Source organism: Condylostylus longicornis, unplaced genomic scaffold (assembly GCF_029603195.1).
Source record: "Condylostylus longicornis isolate FDR11 unplaced genomic scaffold, ASM2960319v2 ptg000004l, whole genome shotgun sequence".
Lineage (NCBI taxonomy): Eukaryota > Metazoa > Arthropoda > Insecta > Diptera > Dolichopodidae > Condylostylus > Condylostylus longicornis.
In genome coordinates this window covers 10,613,802-10,623,865 of record NW_026577973.1, presented here as the reverse complement: position 1 = coordinate 10,623,865, position 10,064 = coordinate 10,613,802, and the positions used below count along the sequence as shown (strand labels likewise).

At 25.2% G+C, this 10,064-nt stretch overlaps 1 protein-coding gene across 1 annotated transcript; it reads left to right on the top strand.

Moving 5' to 3' along the window:
* Window positions 1-6,127: 6,127 nt before the first annotated feature.
* Window positions 6,128-8,194, top strand: LOC129613090 (uncharacterized). The gene is made up of 5 exons (XM_055527013.1): window positions 6,128-6,145; window positions 6,193-6,625; window positions 7,405-7,651; window positions 7,734-7,996; window positions 8,106-8,194. Exons 1-5 carry the CDS (start codon window positions 6,128-6,130, stop codon window positions 8,192-8,194), a joined length of 1,050 nt encoding a protein of 349 aa, XP_055382988.1.
* The last annotated feature ends 1,870 nt before the right edge of the window (window positions 8,195-10,064 follow it).

Below are 10,064 nucleotides of genomic sequence, written 5' to 3'. Positions count from 1 at the left end.
TATATGGAATGACTTGCGTTGACACTACACACATAAAAAGCTTAATTGTATTAAAAGAGAGGAAAATATTAATGGCTACTACAACTAATTTAATTTAAATGAAAATTTTCTCTTTTCAATTTCATTTCTAATAGCCTATAGCCTCCAAATATATACTATGTTATAAAATATATACATTAGAAGTAAATTAGTTGTGATTACTCCCATTTTAAATACGATTATTCAACAATTATTTAAGTAAAACTACTCGGTGCAAAATTACTTTTATCTAGTCTAATATGATAGTCGAAGTCACTTATTTATGTTATGCATGTAATGCAATATGCATTATGAATATTCATTCATCAAAAAATTAAATGTCATGGTATTATAGTTCGATGCATAAAAAAGAAAATGTTCAGTTAGATGTTTTATATTTGATTCCAAAAATTCAATTTTTATTGCTGAAATGTTTTATATCTCTTTAACAGGAGATTTAATCTAGAATTTCTAAACTATTGCAAGAATTTCAAATTTAGTGTTCCACTATGATCAATACGGCTAACTATAATTCTATTAATTGATAAAAATGTACACTTACGAATGTTTTACAAGAGTTATAATATGACAATTGGCGAAAAAATTATTAACATTTTTTCCAAAATGGTGGCACTGTATTTAAGCGACGTCATATGAATGTTGAGTATAGTAGTTTGTATGAGTTACGCCAATATTATATTTTGTATTGGCGACACAAATATTGCAGGAATTTATACAAACACTGCCAAATTTTATTAAATTAGTTTGCCACACTCATTCAAGCTATATTACTTTTATAGGAATGAGAAAGAGATTTTATGGGTAAGTCTGAGATATTTGAAAATTAGAAAATTAGTTTTAAGGTATATAATAAATATATTCTAACCGCCGCCTTGTTTTAACCAAAATTAAATAGACTTAGTAATTTTTGAAAATTTGGGTTATCTGATGGATTTTTGAACTTTTGAGCACCGGCTGGATGGAAAGGCTAATTCATTCTGACCAAAAATATATGTACATCTGTAGATCTGTACAAATATATATACATGTAGATCTGTAAGTTTTACAAGCGTACTTCACCATGGTAGGGAAGCATAAATAAACTATTTTGAGAGACGTGTTGATCTGTTTACCGGTCTGCGTGTACACGCTTGTATCTCAAATTCGGCTGAACCGATTTTGATGAAATCCAATTTGGTAAGTTTATCTTGACTATGTCACAAATTGATCAGCTTTTGGAATATATTAGGTATCGGAAAGTGGACCTTCTTGTGGGACGATTTTATATTTTTGTGGATATAGGAAAAAATAATCAACCAATTTTCTTGAAATTTAGTATCCCAATGATTCGGGTTGTTAAAACAATTAATCTATAAATTTTTTGGAAAGATCAGAGCTCTGAAACCGAAATTATTAACTAAGTTTTCATTTGCGCAACTAATTGACGGAATGTCTTGAAATTTAATATTTGAGTTCAGGTTGTTACCGAGAGTAATTGGCGAAATGTTTAAGGAATTCGAATGGTATAATACGAAATTCTACTAATAGTCAAATTTTCATTTTCCGAGGAGTCATAACTAAAAGCTCACTAACGTATTTAAAATTGGAAAGAAATGTTTAAAAGGCTGAATTTTTATAATCTCTTATAACACTTTCACTAAGCTAAGCAATAGACATTCTAAGCTAGACAACAGGCGACCGGTTATGGTCTTACGAAAAGCGAATTTTTGCTTAGTGACCTGACCCACGTAACCTGAACCTAAATTTTGACTATGAATATGTTAACAAAGAATTTCTTCTTTGCTTTATTTGCAAAATCATCTTTTTGTAACTATAAAGTTTGTTATTCTTTGCACCACAAACTTGTTGATTATAAATATTTTCAAGTTATTTCTTTTTTTTTTCCAAATCTATTTGTGTTGCGAATTTGAGCGTTTTATGTTGAACCCTTTAAAAATTTTACAAACAAATAATTAAATAAACAGACAATAAACTGGACAAAATCTTTTTTAAAGCAGAATTTTTTTAAACTTTTCTTGGAAATACGTGTAATATATTTAAAAAAAAAATAGTTCTTCATCAGTTAATTATTCACTTTTAAAATATACTTAATTATTTTTAATTGAGTTCTTTCTTGTCTATTAAATTATGTACAATGTTAGGTGAAGCGTTAAACTTTTACTTTTAATATAAAACTATTATGTGTAAAATCTCATTTTACCAATGTGTAATTCGTTTAAACAAAAATAACATTATTATGCATGGTTATATCTATAATATTGTATAAGTAAGTACTCGTATTTGTATAACATAATTAAATGCTTTATTAATTTTAATTATGTATTTTCGGCATTTATTACACTTTTCTAGTATAGACAGAATAAATTAATCACTGTTAATAAAATGTTAGTCGAACGGGTAAAAACTTAGAAACGGAGATGTATATGCAATTTTAATAAATGAATTTTAAACAAGATTTCTTCCAATTCAGATGAAGTTACGCGTGATGACTGATTTCTATTAATTAAAATTAAAATTATTACACTATGATTAATTATCATAACAAGAATAATTTATGAAAATGAAATTAAATAATTTTTTTATTGAAAATTTTTCCACTTTGGTAATTCAATAAATTTTATTAAAGTAAGAAAATTTTTTCATATTATTTGTAAAAATAAATACCCGAATTGATTTTCACTTAAAAAATTTTTAAGTATATCGTGTTGACTAAACATTTATTTTGTACTTACAATTTAAGAAGACTTGGAGTAACATTAATTATAAAACAATGTATCGAATGGAAATGATTGTGTTAAACTTTGATATGGGGACTGACATGAAAGGAAAATTGAAATTTTAATTTCAGTTTTAATTTGTATCTAAGTAGAATTTTGTCAACGCCATAGATTCTTATTGTATTACACATAGCATTCGAGTTGTACGGGCAATTATCAACTGTAAAGACTAGTTAATATTGTGCTGTAATATGAATAACGGAACTTACATACATAGAATTTTCAATTCATTTGATTACTTAAATTAATTACTTTAATTTCATTGTATCTTTTATAAGTTAAATACTTCATTGTTAAATGAAAGTATGCAATGTTCGCAATTCAACTCTAAAAATATGAATCTAAAATAACATTTTCATCAATACCAAAATCTCTACTTGAATACGTAGTGAACGACATAATATATTTTCATATAAAACTGTTCATTATATTGGATTACGTCTTGTAAATTAATTTTCATATTTAAAATACTTCAAAATAATGTTGACGTAGCATTTTTCTCTTCAAAAAGTGAATATATTGGTATAAAAAACAATTCATATAATAAATTTGCTATAAAAAACACCCACAACTAATTAAAATTACTTTTAGTCATATAGGAAAATATTTCAGAGATTGCATACTTTTAGGATGAGACAAAAAAAAAATTAAAAGAGGCACAATATTATAATGGGTTAATTGCATGAATTAAGAAAAATGATTATATTTAAATTAATTTCGACAAGCTTGCAATTTCGGAAATATAAGCTGCCAAAAATATAAATTTTACAAATTACGGGTGTAGATAATTCGAGAGGGGGTGGAGAAGGAAAAAAATTTTGCTCTAACTATTTATTAGTCTCTAAAAGCTACTAAAATTTCAGGTATCTACAGCATGCGGTCTAAAAGTAAAAAAAAATCAAAAATTTTTAGAAAAACGGATTTTAGATAATGGTAAATTTTAGCGGCAATACTTTTCTGTGTTTGCAAAATTTGTACGGACAAACGGACTGAGTGAAACTAATAAACACTTTTTTCAAAAATTTTTGGGAAAAAGTTCTAAAAAAAGACTAAATATGTCAACTCTTTGATGTTCGTACTAATGAAAGAAAGTAAGAATTATATGATAACAGCATCAACACTGCTGAATAAAATCTTTTATTTTTTTTATGTAGTGATTTGGTTATTCACATATTTGAATTTAAGCACTACAGCTTGAAACCGTGTGTCAAAATGTATTAAAACTTTTTGAAAATGTATTGCAACTGCCATACGGGGTGAAAAAACTGTTCAGACTTTAAGAGGAGTCTGTCATCAATAATAATGGTTATATTACAACCACGTTCGTTTATGCTAATTTTCTCTAGCTTTAACTGTTTCGGAGATAAGGCCATATGACGTTTTTAGTAGTATAACAGCCACCTGAACACATTTAATTTACACAGGGTTAAACACTGAATCTTAATATTTATACAGGGTTAAACAACCGACTGATTTTAGCTAGTTCTCCCCGATGATATATTCCGATGATATTTCTAGATGATATATTCCGACATTGATGGTTGAAACAATGAACTATTAAATTTTGCGTGAATATTAAGAATATCAGGAAAATTTATTGGTTTACTTTTTTACTGTATTAATAAGAAATAATGAGGTACCTTATAATATTATTCAGAAATATTTTGTGCAATTTGTTGTATTCTGTTCATATCAGATATTTCTTAAATATCATCTCTGCTATCATAACTAACTCTTCTATCATAACTGACAGAATAGGTATAAATTTTATAATTTAGGTTCAATTTTAAGAAAAGACATGTGTCTTGAATCAGATCTTTATTATTTCAATCCGAACTGCTCACATGTTATTAATATAAAAATTAGATATAATCGAATTCTCAATTTGATATAGAGTAAAAAATTATTTCCGCCTACATCCATAGCTATACTATAACTACTAGTTGACTTTTATGGACTTAATGCAATATTATCCCTCTTGTTTAAGTTATGATCTCATAGTTTTTCTAATATTAGAAATATTTATACCGGAATCACTGACCATTACAAACAAATGTTATAATAGTCGACAAAATGTAGTGGCTTCTATAATCAATTCTAATGTTGTTTTTACTTTTATTAAAGAAATGTTAATTTTGAACTTCAAAATATTGAATTACAAAACTTCACCAGATTTTCATGAATGAAAAATGTATGCGCATATGTTGAATGCTTCTTTAATAACTTCATATAAGAACCATGTATGTATATAAGAAGACCTTTCTTTAAGAGTTTTTTGGTTTTACCTTGTTTTACTTGCAATGTCTCAAAGAGAGAGAAGAAAATTTTTAACAATGTAAGGGATTTGCTTTCATGACTTTTGAAAATGAATTTTTTATGTTTTCATTTTTCGTTATTCAAATGATGATCAAGATAATGATAGTGGTCGTATAATGATGATGATGATGATGGTGGTGGTTGATGATGATGATATATCATATTTCATGCTTAACTTGCAATAATGGAAATTTTTTTTTTCATTTTCCTTTGGTTATTTTCTTAATTTTTTGGGATATTAGAAAAATCTTTTAAGAAAATTATGTTTTCTTAACACTATGATAGAAAAAGATGCGTGTTAACTGTTATTTCTCATTTTCATTTGATATTTCTAAATGAATGCATCTTGAGTTTAATAAAAAAAAAAAATGAAAATTAAATAGGTACATCATTATTTCTTTTTTTGCATGCCAAGAAAGTATATTTGGCTGCATCATATTTTATTGCATTCGTACATGCATGTGAACATAATTTATATATATATATATATATAGATAATTATTGATCGTGACTTTGTTAAATAGTTTTTAAGAAATTGCAACTTTTGTTAAATTTAAAAGGTGAAGGTGGGGAGGGGCAAACATTTAACTTGTGGTTATTTATTTTACTTTTTTGTTAGCCATAGACTTAATTACAAAATATTGAAATTATTAAATTCATTTGAAATTATAAGGTAAATTTAAAGCAATAAAACCAGACAACAATAGTTCAACTTAATTAGTTTTATTTCAATTCTAGATCTCTAATGAGTAAATGTGGAAAAAACAAAGAATTATAATTATAAAAAGGATCAATAATTAAATTAATCAATAAAATAAGTTTATAAAATAATATTGTGAAGAAAACAAATTAAAATCGAAAAAAATCAAAGTGAATTAAGGAATAAAAACCAAAAATAAAATTTAAATTTAAAATTTCAAAAAAAAATTTAGTGAAAATGATTAAATTTTTAAAAAAATATTCAATATTATTAACAATTTTTATCCTGTTAAATAATGGAAATTGCAACGATAGTATTAATTTAAATAATAATAATAATAATAATAATAATAATAATAAGGATAATAATAGTTATAAAAGCGATAGTAACAATTTGGATAATAATGAAAATAACAATGAAAACGGTGATGGTACAACTTTTTCTTTATCATCATCAGCAATATATAATTTATCATGGGATTGTGCAAATAATTCCACATGTATACAAAATATTGCCCGAAACCTAATAAATAATTATGAAAATGGTCAAAGTATTGATTTTGGATTATTTAGTATTGAAAGATTAGCAAAAATGTCAAATAATAACAATAATAATAATGATGATAAAGAAAAGGATACAGAAGGACGTTCATTATCAACAATACAAAAATTTATAGAAGGGAATGCAATTAGAATTCCAATTGGACCAATGGTATTTAGTTTACAACGATCAGATGATGATCCGGATTATATGGAATTAGCTCTTTTGAAAAGAGTTAATGAAAAAGAAGAAGGTTAAAAAAAAAATATTTTTCTTTTTTTTTTTATATATAATGAAAGAGATTTGAAATACGAGTAGTAGTAGATAAATTTTTTTTAATTAGTACTTAAAACTTGCTCTAGATACTCTCAGTGAAAATATTGGAAGCATTCTGCTCTGCTTATTTAATGAAAATCTATATCTTTCCCAAAATTTCAATCATAAGAATTTTTTATTAATTAAAAGCAAAAACTTGGTCAGGTCTATTGAAAACGAAATATAGTCGAATGTAATTTCGGGTTTACAACTGAAATTTCTAAATATTTGAAAATATTAAATTGAAAATTTTCATTATGAAGCATAAGTACGCTTATCCTTATTCTTTATTTAAATTGTTAAGTGAACTATTTAAAGTGGTATTCAAACTCATTGCATAATTTGTTTAATAAACTTTATTATTTTTAGTGAAATGTGTTCCCAGATTTTAAAATTAATCACATGTTTTGTTCCATAAAGTAAAAACATACGATAAAAGCACCAGACAGTTCCTCTCACCGAAAATTAATATTTTCTCTTAATAAATTTCTGAATGTGAAAAATTTTTATTTTCAAAAATAGTACATTATATACAAAAATTACATTAATTCATATATATTTGGAAGAAATTTTTACTTTCAATGAGATTGATCTTTCCCGTATTTCAGACGCTTGAAAACAAATGTGTACTCCTTAAGCATAAAATACTCTACAAATCTTACAATAAATAAATTAAATTTTAAAATTATAACGAAAAATTATATTACAAATATTTAGCTTCGCTTAAAGGACGTGGCCGAGGAGGTATTGGTGGAATTTTCAAAAAGAAACGCGGACATAAAGAAAAGAAACATTTGCAAGTATTTATTCCTATGTATTTAGCAGCAAATACATTCGGATGGACATTATTAGCTGTTAAAGCAGTTGGAGTTTTAACAATAAAAGCCCTTATTGTTTCAAAATTAGCATTTTTAATAGCAACCGGTATTATTGTAAAAAAAATGATGGATTCAGCTCAACAAAAGTAAGAAAAAATAATCTAAGTGAATTTTTTTTTTTTTTCAAATAACTTATATTTTATTATATTTTAAATATTTTACGGATAGAATGTTATTCCCACATCATCATCCGTATTTAATGCCATATAATATGGATTATGGTTTACAAGCTCATTCAATGCCAGGTGCTGAAGAATATTTAAATTTACATTTAGCAAATCATCAAGCTTTAGAGAATATGGCTGCTGCTGAAACAAATCATGTTGTACATGCAATTCAAGGAAATTCAACACAACCACAACTTTTAGCTGTATCAGCTATAAATGGTAATCCAAATACACCAAAAATTAAAAGAAGTGATCAATGGTCTGGTAAGTTTTTATATTAAAAATATTTTCTTTTTTGTTTTCGCAATATTATAACTAATCATGATTTAAATTTAGTTTAAAACACAAAATTACTAAAACTATTATTATGCAGGTGTACATCCTAGCCGACCATCATCTCAAACATTTTATAATTATCTTACAAAAACTCCACCAGCCTCACCATATGTATACCAAAAATAAATTATATAATATCATATTTTACTTAGTCAAGATTTAAATTATTTAAGTAACGCAGTCAAGTAAATTTTCAAAACTCCATGCATAATTTAATTTTTCACATGAATGTTATACGTTGCCCATTATAAATTTAATTTAAAATATTTTTAAATCTAAGTCCAAATACTGTTATTACCTTATATTAGATATGCTTGTTATGTGTATATCTTGTTTGTTATATAGTTTTTTAATTAATTTATTCGTTGATCTTATAATTTAATTAATTTATTGCTTCAGTTTAGATTTAGACTTTTGTAAATCTATAAAATAGTTTATGTACTATTATTCGTTCATAGTTATTTATTGTATTATAAATTATGTAAATTTATTAAAAAAATTTAATATATACATATTGAAATATACTTATAAAATAATAAATTCTATATTTTACTTCAAATGTTCTTAACAAAATTTCAGATCAATTCTCAATAATCTAAATGTAATGTAAGCTAAACATAATGGAAAATCCATTTCTGTAAACGATTCTATATATTTTTAATTAAAAAAGACAAATAATTTCAATTTTCAAATTTAATTGGAAGGGAATCATTCAAACTAACTATAATTGATAAAAAATCCGACCATAACCTCAACATAACAATTTTCTAGTTTGATCTAATGTGATCACGTATTTCATTTTGAATTTTGTACTTCCCATTATGCTTACATGTAAAGTTTCTAACTAAAATATTATAATCTGGAAAAATCTTGTGAGCTAGACCTGTTTCACGCTTCCATCTATTAATTTAAAACAAAGTAAAATACATTGAATAAAAAGATCTATACCTTAATCCTTTGCAACTATGTTTTATATTTAAAAAATTTGAGTTTGCCTTAATTAACGATAGCTGCTATTATTTAAATATTCATAACTTTAATATTAAAAGTAAAAAAATCTCAAAAATTTAAAGCAAAACGTAAATAATTCGAAAAATAATATGTTACTTTTATATTATCACTTAGCTGCACTGTACAAATTTTGGGACCAACATCAGTGTGTTACATGGTGGGTCACAAATCATTTTTGAATAGACCTAACAAGACTACAGACTACAAAGTAGCATATTGAATTTGTAAGCAGGTTTTCCTAGAATTTTTCTACTTGAATTTTTTTGTTTTTACTGTTTGTTTTTACTAATGAATAATGAAAGCATTTTGACTTTAGAAAAATTGAGGGAATTCTTCAGCCAATTCAATAATCTACGTTGAAAAAAATGTTTAAGTTGTTTTTGAATAAATTCGCTTTTTTTATTTTCTAGCTCTATTGGGTGATTGTTTAAAATCTATACTAAAAGTGTTTTACAAATTATCAGTAAAATAATTTAATGTTTTTCTTTGCCAAAATTGGATTTTCCTTTGGTGAAATATATTCCAAAAAAATAACACAAAAATTATCATTGAATCACAAATAATTAATAGAAAAAAATTTACAATTTTAATTACGTTTACAAGGCCGAGTATTCTTTTTATAATTTGAATTAATTGAAATACTAATTAAAAAACTAATTTTTTAATATTTGAGGTAAAATTGGGGAAACTTCTGGATTTAAAGAACTGCAGAGAAGAAATTTGTGTTTGAGTAGAAATTTTGTATAACATCCATTTAGTTAGTACTTAAAGAAATTCGTGGAGGTAAATGTAAAAAACAAAATAAACCCAAAAATAAAATAAACGCTTTCAATTGCAATTTTCGTTAAGAAATTCCAACATGAAAGCCAAATTAAAATTTTATTGGTAAATTTGAAAACGTTACCCTTATCACAATTCTACTTTCTAAATTTCTCTTATCGTCGATTAAAAGGCAGAAAGCACTAAGTGCATTTTTTGGAATTTG